General features: G+C 44.8%; 1 protein-coding gene across 2 annotated transcripts in view; it reads left to right on the top strand.

Moving 5' to 3' along the window:
• The window catches only part of LAMC2 (laminin subunit gamma 2), a 61736-nt gene extending 43674 nt beyond the window's left edge, over positions 1-18062 (top strand). For both annotated transcript variants that reach the window (XM_004275206.3, XM_033437935.2), the window contains 14 exons: positions 568-750; positions 1384-1629; positions 3683-3828; positions 4828-4984; positions 5297-5502; positions 6564-6643; positions 7734-7883; positions 8410-8554; positions 9266-9415; positions 9936-10050; positions 11334-11533; positions 13213-13371; positions 13465-13564; positions 16379-18062. In XM_004275206.3, coding sequence (XP_004275254.2) covers positions 568-750; positions 1384-1629; positions 3683-3828; positions 4828-4984; positions 5297-5502; positions 6564-6643; positions 7734-7883; positions 8410-8554; positions 9266-9415; positions 9936-10050; positions 11334-11533; positions 13213-13371; positions 13465-13564; positions 16379-16632 — 2291 coding nt within the window. In that variant the 3' untranslated portion in view covers positions 16633-18062. The remainder of the gene's footprint in view (positions 1-567; positions 751-1383; positions 1630-3682; positions 3829-4827; positions 4985-5296; positions 5503-6563; positions 6644-7733; positions 7884-8409; positions 8555-9265; positions 9416-9935; positions 10051-11333; positions 11534-13212; positions 13372-13464; positions 13565-16378) is intronic.
• The last annotated feature ends 3696 nt before the right edge of the window (positions 18063-21758 follow it).

Below are 21758 nucleotides of genomic sequence, written 5' to 3'. Positions count from 1 at the left end.
GAAGAGAGAGCTGTGTAGGAAAGACCATGCCTGAACTCATTTCAGAGATGGGAAAGGATTAAGGGAAGCAGGGCTGGAGTCAGGGAAGATGGACATGGCGCTTTATTACACACAATCCTTTTCATTATGGAAATGCCACAGGGTTGTGAGAAAGGTGCTAGGTTACAGGAAATGGCTGTAATGGTTCAGTGCGGGGTGGGGGAATTGGTGTCGAGTTGCAAGCATTGTACGGGGAGATCAAAGGCAATGTCAGGACTGGAATGAATGTGCGGACAAATGGTGTCAGGCCTTGGGGGACAGGGGAGCAGTGTTAAGTCATGGCTGGTAGAAGAAGTGTATTTCTGCTTAGCCTGGGAGAGTGAGGGTGAGACTCAGGGTCGTGGCCATGTTTAGAGTTGGTACTAGGGCAGAGGAGAGTACCCGCGCTCAGGCACTCTGGGGAAAGCTTCAGAAAGGCAGGCTGTGAGTTACTAAGCTCTGACTTGCACATGTCATGCGTATTAAAGCAAGTGTACAGTTTTTCCCTGCTCATTTCTCTGCTCCTCCATTCTTCCTCTGCCCCCCCAGGAGATTGTTATTCAGGGGATGAAAACCCTGACATCGAGTGTGCCGACTGCCCCATTGGTTTCTACAACGACCCGCGTGACCCCCGCAGCTGCAAGCCCTGCCCCTGTCGCAATGGGTTCAGCTGCTCCGTGATGCCCGAGACAGAGGAGGTGGTGTGCAATAACTGTCCCCACGGTGTCACTGGTGAGGCCAGCTGCCTGCCCTGTCCTGATGCCGTGAATCTGCAAGGATAGCTTCTATTCCAAGGGATTCCCGGGGAGTTTTCATTACTCAGGGTTAGTCTAAATGGGCTCATTTTAAAGATAAGGATAGCTCGTCGATGCCCGAGTGCTGAAGTGGATGGAGGAAGGGCAGAGTGTACAGTTACGCGGAGGAAACATCTAAAGCTGTTTTAGGAGGTTTGTAATTAGGAGATGAAGTTTTCAGATGAAATACAGGGTTTAACTAAGTTTTTAAAAATGAACCAAGGTGAAGAAGGAAAACTTAGTGGCCTTATAAATGTCGCATCTCTCTGCTGGTCAGTCTGAAAGAAGAGTTTCTCTTCAGCAGCAGTCTCAGTGGTGTGGGTCTCAAGCTGACTTTTTCCCAGTCAGCGAGTTAACCGGCAGGAAGGCTCCTAGTGGCGCTTGGGTTCTAAGATCTGTGACCGCCGTGGAGTGGAAGAGCCAGGCCCTGGCCGTGGGCTCCTGCTCCTAAAGCTACTGTTCTGGGGTCCACGGGAAAGCTCCTCTACAGGGCTATTTACACTTCCGTCCTCTGCATCTGCTTTTGCTGCCAGTGGGTGATCGCTCGGGCTTGGTTCTTTGCTCCTTCCAGGTGCCCGCTGTGAGCTCTGTGCCGATGGCTACTTTGGGGACCCCTCTGGGGAACACGGCCCAGTGAGGCCTTGTCAACCCTGTCAGTGCAACAACAATGTGGACCCCAGTGCCTCTGGGAACTGTGACCGCCTGACGGGCAGGTGTCTGAACTGCCTCCACGGCACAGCCGGTGCCCACTGTGACCAGTGCAAAGCAGGCTACTTCGGGGACCCCTTGGCTCCCAACCCAATGGACAAGTGTCGAGGTAGGACTGCACCCCTAGACGGATTGGACAGCCTGTGTGTGCGTGTGTGTGCGTGCGTGCACGCCTGTGTGTGTACATGTGTCAGAACATACAGATCAGCAAGGCCGACAGCAGGTAATATCGCGGTGCTACTCTGGTTTCTCTGACCGACTGGCTCGTGAACAGCCTGGGCCTTTCACCTGTCAGAGGTCTTAAGACCCGTGTCCCCTGCATCAGGGCTCTGGAGTCAGAGCTGGAGGGTGTTGAAAGGGTTAAAGCTGGGCGGGAGAAGTGCAAAAGGTCCGGTTTATGCTCCAGAGTGGAAGAGGAGATGAAATGGGGCTGCTTCCAGCGCCCAGTCCCGAGGCTGGTAGGCAGGGAGGGGCTGCCGGACCTTGAATCGGAAGGTGATAAAGGGCTGAGACGAAGCCTGAACACACTGAAGTGCGAGGGGAGGGGGCTGTAAAGCAGCTGAAGAGACCCTCTCAGGAAGTCAGTGCGATTGATGTACAGAAAGGTAACAGTCCAAACGTCTCCTAAGGAGGCTGGGCTTCAAAGCACTAGCTCCCGTGGAGCATTCCTGGGGGCCGCTTCAGATCAAAGCATGAATGTGCCGATCAGGCCTCTTGCTCAGCCCTTCTTTCAAGCCTTCGAACACGTTCTGTTCTAGAGGCAAATTCCGTTCTAGGGAGCTGGCCTGCCCCACAGACTCACCCCTAGGTCACAAAGGTCCCAGACCAGCCCTGGTGCCCAGAACTCAGGAGCTTCCTCATTTTAAGGTTCAGAGTGCCTTTGGGGACCGAGATTGGAGGACTCCTGGTCCCCCAGGAGGTCTGCAGGGAGCCCAGAGCCACCCCCCAACTCACACCAGAGTCCCCAGCCCCAGAAATGCTGAGGACCTCTGTGCAACTTGGGGCTTCTACCCAGGGGCACGAATTCCACCTGCCCTGACCCCAGCCTGTGGGTTAGGTGTGATGTCCTATGATAGGAAGCATCCACATGACATCAGCGGTACTGAGTTCAAGTCCAGTTTTTTTAACATACCTGTTGTATTACGCTGATCATGCCAGTTAATCTCTCTGAGCCTCAGTTTCCTCATATGGGTGATTAATATTTTACTCAAAGTGGTTGCAAAGATAAAATAGCATATGAGAAAGCATACTATAAACTATATAATTCCATCTATAAGGTGCTATTAATAGAGATTTCACTGCCTTTAGACCATACATTTTTTCACTCAACTATCTTTTATCAAGAACTTACCATGTACCCAGTGTGGAGCTAGATACCGAGGTTATAATAATGAATAAGTCAGCTCCAGCTCCCAAAGAGCTCATATGCTAATAAGGAAGACACACAAATATGTAAGCAAATAATGACAGTAAGCTTAGACATATGATCATACTACCAAGTGTTCTGTGAGCACTGAAGGTGGAGTAACCCAAAGAATCACTCCGGTAGAGTAGTGTCTCACCCACTGTTACATCCTCAGCTCCTAGAACAGAACATGACACATAGTGGTACTGAATCAATTTGATTGAATAAAGGTACCGCTTTACCGCAGAAGGAAAATATCACTGGCTCTTGCCAGGTTCTCATTCCAGCTTGCCATCTTCTTGCTGTGTGTCCTAGGTCAAATTACTCAGCTTCTCTGAGCTCATATTCCTCATCTGTGTATATACAGAGAGATGTCTACTTCTGGCACATATAGGCCCAGAAGAAATGTTATTTTCCCTGTGAGCAAAGCCAGAGTGTCTGCAGAATATCCAGCAGGCTTATGACTTAATGGGAGGAAGTAAATAAGTGCCACTAGGAAGGATGAACTGTTATAGTGTCTTCATCCAGACACACACCCCAAACAAACTTGCCAGATGATTCCGAAGACCTCTGTGTATTGTGGGAATGTGCTTGGAGGCATAGCCAAGAAATGAATCTAACACAATATGAATCAACAAGGGCAAAGAAAGATTCTTTGCCCTTGGTGACTCAATCTTCCTTTTCTCTTTGCTATACCTCCAGTTTCTGGAATTAGCTTGACATGAAAGCTTCCTGTTTGTCCGTCTTTTTTCTCTAGCTTGCAACTGCAACCCAGTGGGCTCGGAGCCCGTGGAGTGTAGAAGTGATGGCAGCTGTGTTTGCAAGCCAGGATTTGGCGGCCTCAACTGTGAGCATGCAGCATTAACCATCTGTCCAGCTTGCTATAATCAAGTGAAGATTCAGGTGTGCATGCTAGCCAGACCTCACCCGCAGAAGTAAAATCCTGAAGTGTCTCCTGGGTGGTTCTGTCACAAATCCAGGACTCTCCTAGACTCCTGGGGACGGGGGCGGGGATTACTATTTCTTCCTTTAAAAATTGCTATGTTAAAAAAATTTCCATATACTAGTAAAAATACTTCAGGTTTATGTTCTTATATTTACCATTTTCAAAACCCCTTTTGCAGATACTGCCGCATTCGGTACTCATGGTAACTTAGTCAAATTGGAAGGAAAAGCATTCTGATCTCAGCTTTCACTGAGCAAACAACGTTTTGAAAAATGTGTAATTTTTCAAAGTCACATGGCCAGGTGGAACCGAGAATACCATCCATGTCCCCTGATTCTAAATTCAGTGCTCTTTCCATTATAATATGCCACTTTCTAGCTGGATTTTTTCCCAAGAGATGTCCTTATAAAACAAATGAAGGAGACATAAATGTATAAAAGATATGAGGAGGTGTCAAGTCTGTCAAGACAGGAATAGCCTCCAGAAGTTTCTCATTCAAATTCCAGAGAAGAATGAAATTGATGTTGTTGTTGTTAATTATTAATATTTTACTGGGGTGAAGGGTGGGGGAGGAAAGGGCCCAAACAGAACCCAAATGTAGAGCAAACTTAACCTATTTTTAAAAATTTATCTATTTAACCAGCCCTCTGTAGCACTTTATTCCAGGCACTGTTCTAAGTACTATACAAATACTAACTCATTTAGTCCAAGTAATAAGTCTGTGAGATATTATTATTATTATCCCCATCCTATGGATAAAGAAAATGACTTACCCAAGGTCACACAGCTAGTGAATAGTGGGGCCAGGATTCAGACTCAAAGTCTAGGCTCTAGAATCTGAACTTTAACATGACATGCCAAGCATTTCTGGGCTTTTAGCTACTAGCCCCTGGGTACCTGCTATTTGACCATGAACTCTGTCACCTGTTCTAATCCTCTTCCCTGTGTGGTTTCAGATGGATCAGTTTATGCAGCAGCTCCAGAACCTGGAGACCCTGATTTCAAAGGCTCAGGGTGACGGTGGAGCAGTACCTAACACAGAGCTGGAGGGCAGGATGCAGTGGGTTGAGCAGACCCTTCAGGACATTCTGAGAGAAGCCCAGATTTCAGAAGGTGATGAAGGCCAATTTCCCTTCACAAAGGAGAGAATTCAGAGTCCTAGAAAGCAATACACTGGGTCACAGAATCTTCGGTGGTAACAGTTCAGCAGATGTCTCTGCCTAGCCCTTGCGGAGGTGGAAGGACTGTCTGTGATGTTCTCCTGGGATCTGAATGATGGAGATAAAAGAGCAGTTGCATGCATTCATATGTTGGGTTTTTACTATTTTGCCATAAGCCAGTTAAAGTCACTTTTTCAACCCTCTGTTATATTTGACGACTTGGCCCCCCAACGTGCTTATCTTCCCTTTCCTTGTTGGTGTTCAGGTGCTATTAGATCCCTCAATCTCCAGTTGGCCAAGGCCAGGAGCCAAGAGAATAGCTACCGGAACCGCCTGGATGACCTCAAGATGACTGTGGAAAGAGTTCGGGCCCTGGGCAGCCAGCATCAGAACCGAGTTCAGGATACTCACAGGCTCATCACTCAGATGCGCCTGAGCCTGGAGGAAGGTGAAGCTGCCCTGCGAAACACCGTAGGTGGCGCTGGGTTAGGGGACTGGAAGTCATTGCTGAGATGGAAGACTGCCCATGTCACAGGCTCACCTTGTCTCTCTGGTTTTCTGGTCTCTCTGGCAGACAGTTAGACTTCTCTTCCTTGCAGCAGCTGCACCTTTGTTTATGTTCCTTGGCTTCCTGCAGTTTCCCATTTTACTGTGTTATGTCCTCTCCTAGTTCATTTCTTGCTACCCATAGCCTCATCTTGGCCGTCTCTTCTCCCTTCTTTCTGCAACTCTTCTAGGTTGTTAGTTCCCAGAGGGCAGGGTTCAATTTTGTTCATGTTTACATTCTCAGCCTGTAGCACAATGTGTGGTTGTGATAAATGTTTGCTGTAAAAAAGAGAGAGGGAGAGAGAGAGGAAGAAAGAAATAAAGAACAGATGAAAAAGGAAGAAAGGGAAGGAAGAAGAAAGGAAGGAAGGAGGCCAATAACGACATGGTTCTTAAAATAGGGGAAAAAATGTTGCCAGTATGATTTTCTTAATGACGTAGTTTGTAGTGTGGTCGGAGGGAGAGGTTTGAATGAGCACTCTTCTCGTTCTAAATAAAGAAGGCAGTGGTGATAATAATGTAAGTGGGTGGATAGGAGGTGGATAAAGAAAACTGGAAGATAATCAGATATTATGATGAGAAAATGAAGGATTTAAAAATAGTGTGTATTGATTTTCCTTTTGTAAAAAATTCAGAAAATACATAAAATTCCCTATGATCTCATTACTAAGAAATAACTACCATTAAAACTTGGTCTATGTTCTACTGGACTTTGAATACATATGCAAATATAAACATGTATATATTTTAAAATGCATCTATATCTATATACAGACTTCCTTTAAACTTGGATTTCTATTTTATTCTTGTCTATACATTTTTTAATGTAATGGCCATCGTGACCAGGGACTCGACATGTCACGTTGTAGAATGCTGTGTGACTAATGACAAGTGGCTCTGACAGAACAGGTGCAGAACCTGCTTAGGCTCCATGGCTCATATGTAGGCTCACGGCAAAGCCTTAACCAATTGTCCTTTTTCCACAGGACGTTCCTCCCTCAGAGGACTATATGGGGCCAAACGGCTTTAAAAGTCTAGCTCAGGAGGCCACGAGACTGGCAGACAGGTGAGCAGTCCTGGAGGGCACCTCTGCTTCAGACCACCTCTGCAAGGCCAGCCTTGAACAGCGCTGCAGTGTATTCAGGACCAAAGCATATTCATTATCTCCAGGCTCCTTTGCACCCATCCCCCCGCCCTGAAGCCGTTTTTTTAACCCCTTGGCTTTTAGTGTATATAGGTGGCCACTGGGCAAGGTCACTTGGCAGGAGTTGGGGGCGAGGGTGTTTCTTTCGCAGATTTCTCTATGACTCAACAGCATGGCTTTGGTGTATGTCAGATATAATTCCTTGGGCCCCATCAAATGAATCAGCCCTTGGAAAAGCATGCTTTGCACCTTTGAGGGATCCCAGGCTCCCACACCAAGCCTGGGAACGAGTAGCTGCGAGCTGTTTGCTGGCCTGTGGGGGCCAAGTCTGCAGAGGGGGAACGTCCTCCTGAAAACCGGCTCTGCAGGCCCCCAGTGATAACGGGCGGCTCCTTAGTTCTTGCCTGACTATAAATCCTACCATGCAGAAGAGGTATGCTCTTGGCGGAGGGCTCAGCAAGGTGGCAGGCTCTGCTAATCACAAATGAAATTGTTAGCAGAAGGGGGCTGGCTTGTGTTCTTGCAGCACACGCTGCCTCCTGAGCTCGTTTCCATCACTTTCTAGAACCAGGAGGACAAAAGCAACTGGGGGACTTTTATTGACAGGCTTTGTCCCCCTTAGTGGTGGGCTCAGTTTAGAGATGCAGCAAAACTAAATAGGGAGTTGGCTCCTGAATGGAATAAAACCTAGGGGTTTCTCCTGCAGAAAACAATTTACAAATGCAATATTTTATCACTCTGAGACTTCTCCCACCCATCTCCATAGCTTCCACTGATTATGCCATAAATGGAGTAGATGGCCAAAAAAGTCTAGGACATGAGGCTACTTCTCAGAACACCCTCTGCTTCTAGATAGCTCCTCTATTAGAGGAGCTCCATCTCATCTGGGTCAATTCTGTTTGGTTTTTCTAGTCCAACCAGTTCCCTTACTCCTCTCCTTTCATTTAAATAAAAGCCCTAAAGGAAGCTCTTTGCCGTGAAAACTCAAATTCTTGGTTTTTGATCCTTTCAGCCACGTTGAGTCAGCCAATAACATGGAGCAACTGGCCAGGGAAACCGAGGACTACTCCGAACAAGCCCTATCCTTGGCGCGCAAGGCTCTGAGTGAAGGAGGCGGAAGCGGCACGCTGGACGGCTCTGTGGTGCAAGGGCTTGTGGGAAAGTACGTTTCAACGGGTACTCACACGGGCCAATATAATCCGCTCTCTCCCAGGGTTCAATGCCAACCACGTCTGAGGGGTGCTGTGTTTCTTTAGAAGTACATCAATACTAAGAGGGACGAGAGGATGAGGGTATTACTTTGGAGGAAAACAGACGCCTTTAAGGCTGGAAGAAAAGGTTGATTAATCTCAGTAAAGTTTGTGTTTTGATTGAGAGGTTGTATATTTGGAGATACGGTCACCGTCTGTGGTGTTTAAAGGATGTGAGTACACTCATCTGATGGCATGGCACAGATAAACATAATATATTCATATGATCAAGAATTGGGAAAAAAAAATTAGGGAACTTGGGTTGAATTTTTCTGACCCAACCTGTATAAACTTTAAGATCTATGTTTAAACTGTGGAAAGGAACACATCTCGTCTGGTTCTTCCAATAATCCCGACTACATACTTTTAACAGGATGAAGTTTTGCTTTTAATAAAAAAGAGTGAATTCTCAAAGTCCTCTTTCTTCACTCCCTGCAGATTGGAGAAAACCAAGTCTCTGGCCCAGCAGTTGTCAAGGGAGGCCACTCAAACTGACATGGAAGCAGATACATCTTATCAGCATAGTCTCCGCCTTCTCAATTCAGCATCTCAGCTTCAGGGGGTCAATGATCAGTCCTTTCAGGTAAGGGCACCTAACCTATGCACTGATGTACAGAAGGGCCATAATGCTTTCTTCTCTGGGGGTTCCACTGAATCGTTCAATCATTCAGTTTTTTTCCTCCCTATTGACTTTTCTTGCTTTAGATTAGAAAGAGTATTTATTCTCCTCATTATCCTTGTTCTTAAACCCCAATCGTGGTCCCTGATAAGGCCATGGCTCACATCCTGAACCTATTCCTATTAGTGGTGAAAAGTTTTCTCTCTCTTTCCTAGTTCTGGGGACTGTTGCAACCTGTGGGAAATTATTATAGATAAAGTTTGATATTTACATTTGGGTCCAACCTATAGTGTATCTCCACGTACGGCCACTCAGAAGGCTTTTGTTTTTTTCAAAAGTTTTGCATTGTTTCTGTTATCTTCCTTTAATTATTTCAAATTTATTAGATTAAGCTTTCTACCTATGGCAAAAAGTACTCACAATGATTTCCACAAAAATTTTCCCATGTATATATAAACTAACACGTAAAATAATAGTAAAAAAAATAAAGCAGGCCTAAAACCTGTTTGATGTTTGGGAGACCTGTTGCCTGACTTTCATGAGGAATATTGTCTCATTTCTGCTAGACTTTGGGCCTGGATAATTGTTTACGAACAATGATGGCAGGTCCTAGGAAGGCTGGTGTGACAACTGGTGAGCAGAAAGTAAGGCTCATTCATTTTTGGGGGCTCACAGGTAGAAACGAAGAGGATCAGACAAAAAGCTGACTCTGTCTCAAGCCTGGTGACTAAGCGTGTGGATGAGTTCAAGCGTGTGCAAAGCAATCTGGGAAACTGGGAAGAAGAAACCCGGAAGCTCTTACAGAATGGGAAGAATGGGAGACAGGTATCGTTTGTTAGTTTGTTCATTCAACAAACATGTATTGAAGGGCTACCATGTGAATTAATGCTGTAAGAAGAACCATTAAAAACTCTCGAAAGGTCATGATACTGCTGCTTATAGAGACCTTAATGTAATTAGCTCAGCTCCACCCACTGAGTCAGCCCTCAAATCTAGGAATAGGACGCAGGCCTACTGGGTCTAATTTTGGTCTGGCTCTGTCTACTAACTTGGTTTCAGGAAGTATCTAGAGTTTAAAATTAGGATGTGCAAACTGTTCTTGTACCTGATAGTGGACCAGAGCTTGAGACTGTTCTCAATGTGGGCTCCTATCGGGTCATTGGGTTATAAAGTTTGTGCTGCCCCAGGCTGTGGAGGGGTTTGCTACAGCACCCCTAGACTCTTTGGCGAATCACAGCTCTGTTGTCATGAAGAGAAGTGTGTCAGAGTGAATATGCCGGCAGGAGGGCACTCCCTGGGTGTGTGATACCTTTACTCTAATCTTGTTCTGCCTGCCTATTTACAGAAATCAGATCAACTGCTTTCCCGTGCCAACCTTGCTAAAAGCAGAGCCCAAGAAGCACTAAGTATGGGCAATGCCACTTTTTATGAAGTTGAGAACATCTTAAAGAACCTCAGAGGTGAGTATTTCGTGGTTCAGGTCACTTGAGTATTTTAAAGTTATAACCACAACTTTGGTTTATTTTGAATCTTTATAAATCTAAGTGACAGGTACATTGGGCTATTAATAGACACTTAATAAATATCTTTCTAAAGAAAAACATTTTAAAATATTTGATGTAGTAGAGAGAATTGAACTAAATGTCAAAAGGCTTGAGTTCTGATCTCTGCTCAGCCACATGACCGCGCTGAGCTGGCTGTGTGACCATAGGCAGGTCCCATGCCTTTCTAGATTCTAATGTTCCCCTCTGGAGAAATTTGAACTTAATGACCTCTAAGGTTCCTCACAGATTCAATATCCCGCTACCATACAGATAATTCTCTTTCTTTTCCTCCCTCCCTCTCTCCCTTTCTTTCTTTCTTTTCCTTTCTTTCTTCCTTTCCCTGTCTTTCTTCCGTCCTCCCCCCTTTCTTTTTTCTTTCTTTCTTCTTTCTTCCTTCCTTCCTTCTTTCTTTCTTTCTTAATTTCTTTCTTTCTTTTTCTTTCTTCTTTCTTTCTTTCTTTCTTTCTCTCTCTCTTTCTCTCTTTCTCTCTTTCTTCCTTCCTTTCTTCCTTCCTTTCTTCCTTTCTTTCTTTCTTTCTTTCTTTCTTTCTTTCTTTCTTTCTTTCTTTCTTTCTTTCTTTCTTTCTTTCTTTCTTTCTTTCTTTCTTTCTTTCTTTCTCTCTTTCTTTCTTCTCTTTCTCTTTCTTTTGCCTGGTTGGTTCCAATGTATTGACAGGACCAGTGAGGTTGCCTTGTGGTAATACTAAAGCAAGCTTTGTCATAGCATCTGGATTCCAGGTAATCTGGGTTTACGCCTTGTAGAGATTTGGTTAAAGTTTCAGTCTTCTTCACTAAAAACAAAAAATAAACATTCCTAATTCTTAGAATTTTCTTCACAGAAAGTCCCTCTCTACCCATTCTGTCCAGTCCCCAGCTATTGCCATTGGCAGCTTAGGGTTTAAGGCTCTGGCTTGAAACTTTGGGCTTCAAAGATTCCACCTGCCTCTGATTCACTTTGGGGTTCACTTTTGCAATGATGGGGACCCAGGGCAGGCTGACTGTTGATGGTTAGCTCAGTGCCTCCTTTAAGATGCTTTCTCCTGGACAAGAAAGAGTAATAGCCACAACTTTCCACACTCTCACCCCTGGGCAGTATTAACACTCTTTCTGTAATTGTTCGTAAAAACCTCAGCCACTTTTGTCTTCCGTTGGAAGCTAATTTTCAACTTTACGGCAATGTTTACTTATCTGCATTTCAGAGTTTGACCTGCAGGTTGAAGACAGAAAAGCAGAAGCTGAAGAGGCCATGAAGAGACTCTCCTACATCAGCCAGAAGGTTGCAGATGCCAGCGACAAGACCAAGCAAGCGGAAACAGCCCTGGGCGATGCTGCTGCCGACGCCCAGAGGGCAAAGAACGCAGCTGGGGAAGCCCTGGAGATCACCGGCAGCATAGAACAGGTAAAGGGGCATCGAGGTGCAGGTTGGTGAGAGCAGCGCCAAATGCAAGGGTCATGTTCAGTGAGCAAAGAGCGCTGGGCTCATGTTGACCTGTCGGGTTCTGTTATGGTCCATGGCGGCCCTAGAGCCACTCGGCTGGCCCTCTTGCTGATTGGTCCACAGGGCTATCATTGGCTGAGTACTGCTGCCCCATGCGCACCATTTTCAGCTCCCTTTCTGGACAACACCATGAGAAGAGCCAGCCAAGACTGTTGTTTATATAGACTATTGCATTAGTTTCCCGGAGCTGCTCTCACAAAGTACCACGGACTGGGTGGCTTAAAACAACAGGAATTTCTTCTCTCACAGTTCTGGAGGCTAGAAGTCTGAGACCAAGGTGTCAGCAGAGCCACACTCTCTCCAAGACTCTGGGTGGAAACTTCCCTTGCCTCTTCCTAGCTTCCCGTGGTGGCTGTCAATCCTTTGTGTTCCTTGGTTTGCAGCGACTTCCCTCCAGTCCCTGCCTCTGTCATCACATGGAGCTCTTCTTCCTGGGTGTCTCCAACTCTTCTTATAAGGACACTAGTCGTGTGGGCTTAGGGGCCCACTCTACTCCAATATGACTTTATCTTAACTAATTACATATGCAACAGCCCTATTTCTGAATTAGGTCACATTCTGAGGTACTGGGGTTTAGAATTTCAACATATCCTTTTGGGGGACACAATTCAACTTGTAGCAACTATACCAGTGTTTTGCGTCAAGATTATGAAATTTTGGAGTTCTGGATCCCTTGACCCTATGTTCTATGTCTAAGCTCCACTTACTCATTTTTCTCTTTCCTTCCATCCTGTGCCAGCACTGTGCTTGGTGCTGGGGATACAGACATGGGAAAGACCCAGTCCTTCTCTTCAGAGAGCATTCAGTGTAATGGGCAAGGGCAGGCTAGTTACACTTACAACCCATATGTTAAGTGCTACAGTAGAAAGAGTGCTTCTCAGCTGGACGAGAGCTTCGTCGTTCTTATTTAAGTGTGACTTCTAGAAAGCTTAAGCAACTCTAGAAAGCCCAGAGGGAACTCTTGATATCTAGACTGTGTGGCCTCACCCCTGGACCACTTGGTAACTTCCAAAAATAATCTCGAATCTTAGGTCCCTTGAGGGTAGAGACCAATTTCCTGTGCTTCTCTTTCCGTGGCTTCTAGTACAGAGGCGTCTGTGTAACTTGATGCCTAATGGTAGCTTATTGGTAAAGATATTGTTAAGATTCATTCATCCTAATAAAAACAAAACTCAAAGCTATAGCCCATTCATTCTCTGCCCCCAAAGTCTACTGTCTTGGGGAGTAAAGCCATTCAAAAGATGGCAGCAGCAAAGAAGCATGACAGAGAGTGAGATGAGTTTCTCACCCTCTGGGTTTTCCCGACTGGCTCCTGTTTCACTCACCATTTGGTGAGCTTAACCTGAGAGGGAAGCAGAGTCTCAGAGCTGATCGTCCTAACCCCTGGAGACATACCCCCGAATTAACTTGTTTGAGGCAGAGCTTGGGGAAGGGTGTGTCCCCAAGTCTGACTCTCTCATTGTTCATCTCACTCCATCAGGGCCTGGCTGCAGCTGTATTTTTTCTGCAGTTGTCTTTGGGATGTTTTTGTGCCTTACCCCTCTCTCTCCTTCCGTCCCTGGCTCCTTTTCTTCTCCCAGGAGATGGGGAGTCTGAACTTGGAGGCCAACGTGACAGCAGATGGAGCCTTGGCCATGGAGAAGGGACTGGCCACTCTCAAGAGTGAGATGAGGGAAGTGGAAGGAGAGCTGGCAAGGAAGGAGCGGGAGTTCGGCACGTCTACGGATGCAGTGCAGACGGTAAGTTCCCGTGACTTTCCAGCAGAGAGCACTTTAACCTTGCCAGTGTGGGAACACCCTTGCAAAATGGGCTTGTGTTTATGTTTTCCTCAGGTAATCACAGAAGCCCAAAGAGTTGATAACAGAGCCAGGAATGCTGGAGTTACGATCCAAGACACGCTTAACATGTTGGACGGCATCCTACACCTAATAGGTATGTGGAGTATCCACAACCTTCCAGTCCATGTTCCAGGGCTTCTCCCAATGAGTGGGAGTCTAACTTTCCTTAAGGGTATCAGGAAATTTGCTTTGTTTCCAGGCCCAGATACTTCAGGGCCTGGAAACTTCTTTACATCTGTGGGACTATTTTACCATCTCTAAAATGGGTCACTGAGAACCTACCTGTTGCCCTTGGAGGTGAAAGTCTGTAGTTCAAAGAACTGGGTGTATGTAGGGAAGGTATATTGAGGCTCAGGGAGGTTAATAATGTCCTGCAGATCACACAGTAAATTGTGGAGGCAGGATTCGAGCTTCACAGTGAAAAAGAATACTGGACAGTTTGACAGTCCTGCTAAGGATTCTGACCTTGATCCTGAGAACTTAGTAGACAGTGTCAAGCAGAGGGATGACATTGTTGCTGTATATTTTGGAAAGATCACTGGGGCAGCTGAGTGCAGGAGAGTATGAAGGTGGGTTAGACAAGAGGCAGGATGAGATGGTTCAGGAGACAGTTGAAATAACTGAGGGGAAGTCATAGAGCTCTGAGGAAGTAGGAGTGGTGGGGGGGGAAGATTCTCCCAGTCTGTGAGGTCAAGAATCACCCGCCAATTCTGCTGTTTGTCCCTGCCAACCACAGTTACACCTTGCTGTAACGGGTTGTGGAAACTTGAGCTGCCAGGTAGATGACCCGAAAGAAATGTCAAGGTGGTAGGTCCATGAGATACTGCAAAATTTTAGGATAAAATAGATTTGATGACACCGTGTGGCAGCAGCTCAGGTTTCCTCACAGAATCCCATCCAAAAGAAAACTCACATAAATTAAAATTGTGGGCTTGGGTAGAACTGATATCAAACACTTACTGGCCTGTTTCATCGAGCCTGGACTGCAGCATATATGGAACTAGGGATTCAGTCAGAGATTCCAGCAACATTCAGGAGAACCTCTTTAAAACCGGATTTTTCTGTGGAGTGTCATCATCACCCCAAGAGACCAATATTGTCTGTGTTGTTATCCTGACAGGTTTGCTTTGTGATCCAATGAGCCCCAAAGAGTAAAAGACCCTCTAAGGGTAAAAAATAAACAAATAAACCCTCCCCAGTGGAGAGTTTAGTGATTTTGCTTAGTGTTCTGGAAAAGGCAATGAAACTAACAGGGCCTTTAAAGAGAAAGTGAGAGCGTGGGGAGAGAGGCTGGATGGGAACTGTCAAACATTTACTGTGTGACAGGCACTATGCCAGGTTTTTCGTGGTGGAAGATCATTTAAGTCTTTTAAAGGTCCTATAAAGTAAGTTTTATTATTATTATTATTTTTTAATTTATTTATTTTACTTTACTTATTTTTGGCTGCATTGGGTCTTTGTTGCTGCACGTGGGCTTTCTCCAGTTGTGGCGAGCGGGAGCTACTCTTCATGGTGGTGCGTGGGCTTCTTGTTGCGGTGGCTTCTCTTGTTGCAGAGCATGGGCTGTAGGTGTACGGGCTTCAGTAGTTGTGGCTCACGGGCTCTAGAGCGCAGGCTCAGTAGTTGTGGCGCACAGGCTCAGTAGTTGTGGCTCGTGGGCTCTAGAGCGCAGGCTCAGTAGTTGTGGTGCACAGGCTTAGTTGCTCCGTGGCATGTGGGATCTTCCTGAACCAGGGATTGAACCTGTGTCCCCTGCATTGGCAGGCAGATTCTTAACCACTGCACCACTAGGGAAGCCTCAAGTTTTATTATTTTATTTCACAAAGGAGTAAACGGAAGCTCAGGGAGTTTAATACTGTCCCACCTATCACATGGTAAGTTTTGGAGGCAGGATTCTAACCGAGGTCTCTGTCTCCAGTGTTCCTGCTGTTTTTGAGAAGCTCATGCTGCCTCTGCATGGACATTTTATCCCCAAGCTTGCTTCACTTTCCCTGCGTGTTGTAGCACCCTAAATTCTGGAATTCTCCCCTGTCCGCAGGTGAAGGACTGATCCACTGGATCAACATTTTTGTTGTAGTGCTGTTTCTACTCTGTTTGCTCTCCTGAGTCCCGGAGCAATAACAGTTTAATCTCTCTAGTTGTGATAAACTTCTGCAGTCAAATGCTATCACTGCACCTGACCTTGAGTTTGAATTGACTAAGGACCACTCAGACCTTTTCAAACCAAATGGGTCTGGCCAGGTGCCCTTCATGCTGACATTAGTATCAGATTGTTTATGGGTGAAACATACCTGAACAAATGTGACCACATTTCATGTTGGAAATAAACTAATATCTAGACAGATTCCCACTGTTTCGGGCCAGAATGACGTCTTACGTCATTTCATAACAGCTGGAATTCATCCCTCAAATAGCAAAGCACACCTTGGCCTCTCTAAACCCTGAGGCCCAGCCAGTTTCTAAAGGTCTTCTAATGGAAAACAGCAAGAGATTTCCTAAGGGTGGTTCAGAAGGCAGAATTTGGAGTTGATTCTGATGTTAGGGATGAGCTGTGCTGGGCAGACACCTTGAGCAGTATAAGGTCCCTGTGACCTTCAGGCTTCGTCCTTTCAGAGCAGGAGCTGTTACCTCTAACATGAAAACAGAAATCCAAGCTTCATCTTGCTGAACTAAAGAGTCCAGAGGCTTAAACTGGGCTGTTCAAAACCCAATAATGAGGCTCGTGCTCTCAGAATTTCTTCTAGATTATTTATAATTTAAAATAAGCCTTTCAAATGCACAGCATACTCTTTGCTCTGGGCTGGTGAAAATGGAAATTAGCTAAAGTTACAGAAGAGCCTGCATATGTTCAAGGAGATCTAACCACAGCCTTTTCCTCTGTTAACTCCTTTCTTGTTTCCTGAAATAGACCAGCCTGGCAGTATGGATGAAGAGGGGCTGATCTTATTGGAGCAGAAGCTTTTCCAAGCCAAGGCCCAGATCAACAGTCAGCTGCGGCCGTTGATGGCAAAGCTGGAAGAGAGGGCAAGCTGTCAGAGGGGCCACCTCCGTTCACTGGAGACGAGCATAGATGGGATTCTGGCTGATGTGAAGAACCTGGAGAACATTAGGGACAACCTGCCCCCAGGCTGCTACAATACCCAGGCTCTTGAGCAGCACTGAAGCTGCCTTTGCGATTTCTCAACTGAGGTTCTTGGGATAGAGACCTCAGGCGCAGGAGCCGTCTCATGTGGGTGGGGTGGGATGGGGACATTTGAACCTGTTGAATGGGTGCGCTCAGGTCAACTGAACCTGGTCCCGTCCTTGAGACCTTGGCCAGATAAATGTCTTATTGTATCAGTGTGATGCTCTTTGCTTCCTGATTCAGGGTAATGAGGCAAATGGCACTGGGTATGAGACTCATCGAGGGCCTGGACCCCAAAGTGTAGACTGGATGGAAGGACAAACCACACAGGCAGATGTTTGTCTCAGAGTAGTCAGAAACTGAGTCCTGGCGTATGGACAAGTGCTGCTGGGTTGTAGACAGCTTATCCTTTGAGTAATGTGATCAAAGGGAAAATTTTTTGACTTTGCCCACGCCTAAAATTCTTCCTAACGTCAGAACAGAGAGTGAATTCCAGTCATGCTGTGGTCAGTAAAATACTATTGCCTCATGGTGTCCAACGTGTTCTTGTTGATCAGAGTTCTTCCCACTTATCACCCAGTCCATACACACATACTCCACTTTCAAACTGGAAGAAGTGAGCAGTGACGGAGTGAGGAGCTGTAAGGCTGGCCCCTTTGGAGCATTGGTACCCTGCCACCTTCGACTTCTTCTGGGCCTGGAAGTGACCTCCTTTCCCCTGATGATGGCAGGCAACTTAGAGACTACGTTTTTATTAAAGCATTTCCTACCAGCCAAGCAAACATTGGGAAAGTATTTACTTTGGGGTTTCAAAGTGATGTAAAAATGTAGCTTGGGCACTGAAAGAGGTGCAGTTATCCAAGATTTATTAGTCCTAATTCAATGCCATTTTTCAAACACTAAAAATTATATGCTTCTATGTGTTTTGTTCTCTCTTCTGATACCAGACGATGTTCCTACTTATACTTGAGCTGGGTAGAGTCCATCCTTCCATCCATCCATCCTTACAACATATATTTATTGTACCTATTGTGTGCCGGGGGCTGGGGTACAGTGGTGTCATAGTCTCTGTCCTCATAGAGTTGATTGAAGAGTGAGGAAAACAAACCTTGAAAAAAATGTAAACTTACAAATCCTGTTCATCACAAGTGGTGTTTATTGCAATAACCCCATGGTTTGCAACCTCTTTTTCTCACAGAACATGTGTTGCAAGACATCCCATGGGGGACTTGGATTTCGGTAAATAGCTGAAACGGCTCTGGGTTGTGCACACTTCTTTGCATTTCAGCTGTCACTCTGTCCCTTTCCTCCACTGATTGCGACACATTGTTGAGTCATAACACCAGTGGGAATTTCTGGAAAAACCAGAAGCACTTCCAACCTCGGCTCAGAAGGCTTTGGTGCTGCCTCACCTCTGTATTTCCTTGGCTTTTCATGGACATGTTTTTAAATAAAGAACAATTCTTAGTTGCCCGTGGCCAGTTTCTAATTTGTTAAACTCTAAGCTTAAGGTGTAGGTACCAAAGCAATGGCAACAAAGAATGCTTCAGAAAGAGCAATGAGCCCTAGAATTAACATCTCTAATTCCTTTTTCTGAGCATCTTGTTTTGCCCTTTCTAACCATGCACACACTTTATGAGATTTAACTGGTGCTGTCTTCTAAGCATAAAGGAGGATTTATTTCTGGAACAACCTGAGCAGGGTGGGGGTGATAATCAATATTTTTGTCTTTTTTTGCATCAGCTCTAAAATAAAGGTAAAATCAATAGTTTGTGGTACATTATCCTGTGTTTTAATAAACTAAAATTTAATAAATTAAGATCCTGAATTGGCCATCTACCCAAGTGGCTGAGAAAAGGATTCTGCTTCTGCCTACACTGACCTGCCCCCCCCAAATTCTGACCGATCTGATCACTATGCTTTACCTTCTCTGAAAGTGCATTTTTAATCCTGTCTTGGAATACTCAGTCACATATGTTACAAATTCGCTTACATTAACTACTATCTCACACAGACCTAAAAATATGCGTAACTCCCTCACGACAGACTTTCTTCTTGCCCTCATGGCGTACTGGATGTGGAGAAAGTTGGCACAGTAGCCCTCCACATAGTCATTTCCAGAGGCCCATGTGACTTCTCAGGTTGCCCTTTGCACCGTCTCCATTCCAGGAGGTGGAGGGGAAAAAAGACATGGAAGACGGAGACACATGGAAGGTCTTTGTGGGCCAGGCCTGGGAGGGGCTGCACATCACTTTCTCTCACATTCTGTAGTCCAGAACCCAGTATTATTATGACCACATCTTACTGGCAAGGGGTCTAGGAAAAACAGTCCCTTGGCAGGAAGCCACTTCTCTGACAATTCTATACTGTGGAAGGGGAGCATGCATCATGAGTCACTGGCTATCTGTTACTGCCAAGTGTAGGATTAGGTAGTAGCGACTTTAGAGAACTTGGTGGGGGATCCCATTAGTTAATAACCAAGATGCATGTAATCATAAAAGGATTCATCAGTGGGTTAGACTGTTAAGGAAGTCATAAAAATGTCTTCCCTGACAAACAGGAAATGATCCCCAAGTAGGGATGGGGAGTGGAAAAGTGACTCATGACTCTCTTAGTATAATAATGATTCCCTCATTTCTGAGGATGTGGCAGACTGTCCCTAGGAAGAAAGAAGGGGTGTGTGACTTAGAAATAGCCTACCCAGGACTTAGACTCTGCTACCAGTCCTGAGCTGAACCTGCCAAGTTAAGGGTACTTTCCTTCCTGTTTCTATCAGTGTTTATCATTTGTAGTGGCAACTCTCTTGTGCTTCTCCTCTGAGAGTTGCCTGATTAACTGTGCCACTGGTAAGCTATCACACATATCATTATCTACTTTGGCTCGTGGGGATCTCTGTTTGGAGAGGTGGGTAGAAATGAAATTGCCCATAGACTGTAACATCTTAGCAGATGTATTTCTTTCATTTTTTTTTAACACCTTTATTGGAGTATAATTTCTTTACAATGGTGTGTTAGTTTCTGCTGTATATAACAAAGTGAACCAGCTATGTGCATACATATATCCCCATACCCCCTCCCTCTTGCATCTCCCTGCCACCCTCCTTATCCCATACCTCTACGTGGTCGCAAAGCACAGAGCTGATCTCCCTGTGCTATGCAGCTGTTTCCCACTAGCTATCGATTTTACATTTGGTAGTGTATATATGTCAGTGTTACTCTCTCACTTCACCCAGCTTACCCATCCCCCTCCCCATGTCCTCAAGTCCATTCTCTGTCTATGTCTTTATTCCTGTCCTGCCCCTAGGTTCATCAGAACCTTTTTTATTTTTTTAGATTCCATACATATGTGTTAGCATACGGTATTTGTTTTTCTCTTTCTGACTTACTTCACTCTGTATGACAATCTCTAGGTCCATCCACCTTGCTACAAATAACTCAATTTCGTTTCTTTTTATGGCTGAGTAATATTCCATTGTATATATGTGCCACATCTTCTTTATCCATTCATCTGTCGATGGACACTTAGGTTGCTTCCACGTCCTGGCTATTGTAAATAGTGCTGCAATGAACATTGTGGTACATGTCCCTTTTTGAATTATGGTTTTCTCAGCGTATATGCCCAGTAGTGGGATTGCTGGGTCATATGGTAGTTCTATTTGTAGTTTTTTAAGGAACTTCCATACTGTTCTCCATAGTGGTTGTATCAATTTACATTCCTACCAACAGTGCAAGGGGGTTCCCTTTTCTCCACACCCTCTCCAGCATTCATTTTGTTTGTTGATTTTTTGATGATGGCTATTCTGACTGATGTGAGGTGATGCCTCATTGTAGTTTTGATTTGCATTTCTCTAATGATTAGTGATGTTGAGCATCTTTTCATGTGTTTGTTGGCAATCTGTATATCTTCTTTGGAGAAATGTCTATTTAGGTCTTCTGCTCATTTTTGGATTGCGTTGTTTGTTTTTTTGATATTGAGATGAACAAGCTGCTTGTATAATTTGGAGATTAATCCTTTGTCAGCTGCTTCATTTGCAAATATTTTCTCCCATTCTGAGTGTTGTCTTTTCATCTTGTTTATGGTTTCCTTTGCTGTGCAAAACGTTTTAACTTTCTTTAGGTCGCCTTTGTTAGTTTTTGTTTTACTTCCATTTCTCTAGGAGGTGGGTCAAAAAGGATCTTGCTGTGATTTATGTCAAAGAGTGCTCTTCCTACATTTTCCTCTAAGAGTTTTATAGTGTCTGGCCTTATATTTAGGCCTTTAATCCATTTTGAGTTTGTTTTTGTGTATGGTGTTAGGAAGTGTTCTAATTTCATTCTTTTACATGTAGCTCTCCAGTTTTCCCAGCACCAATTATTGAAGAGGCTGTCTTTTCTCCATTGTATACTCTTGCCATCTTTATCAAAGATAAGGTGACAATATGTGTATGGGTTTATCTCTGGGCCTTCTATCCTGTTCCTATATTTCTGCTTTTGTGCCAGTACCATACTGCCTTGATTACTGTAGCTTTGTAGTATAGTCTGAAGTCCAGGAGCCTGATTCCTCCAGCTCCATTTTTCTTAAGATTGCTTTGGCTATTCTGGGTCTTTTGTGTTTCCATACAAATTGTGCAATTTTTTGTTCTAGTTCTGTGAAAAATGCCATTGGTGGTTTGATAGGGATTGCATTGAATCTGTAGATTGCTTTGGGTAGTATAGTCATTTTCACACTGTTGATTCTTCCAATCCAAGAGCATGGTATTTCTCTCCATCTGTTTGTATCATCTTTAATTTCTTTAGCAGATGTATTTCTGATCTGATCCCAGGATGTGATTCCTTTTTTTCAGTACTCTTAGGAGGCTGGACAAAAGGGTGAGATGATACTCAGTAATTTCCAATGTTTGGACCAAGTCTCAAGGACCAGGAATATGTTTCTCTTTATTTTTTTAATGTTTTATATGGTCATGGGAATGTTGTGGATTCTTGCTGTGGTTCAATTTTCCCACCTGGAAAGCAGAGATTAGATTTTTTTTCTCTCTCTCTCTGCTTTCCTTATACTATGGGCTACATGGAACTTTCTAGGAAATTCCAAGATCTGAAGCTTACTTATGGGTCATAAGGGAAAAAATGTGCTATGTACATGTATGTTAATTCATAGGTAGTGTATGTATTTTATAAGTTAGTATAAG

Source organism: Orcinus orca, chromosome 1 (genome assembly GCF_937001465.1).
Source record: "Orcinus orca chromosome 1, mOrcOrc1.1, whole genome shotgun sequence".
Classification (NCBI taxonomy): domain Eukaryota; kingdom Metazoa; phylum Chordata; class Mammalia; order Artiodactyla; family Delphinidae; genus Orcinus; species Orcinus orca.
Note: the sequence above shows the minus strand (reverse complement) of the source record. Positions and strands in the feature narration are given on the sequence as shown.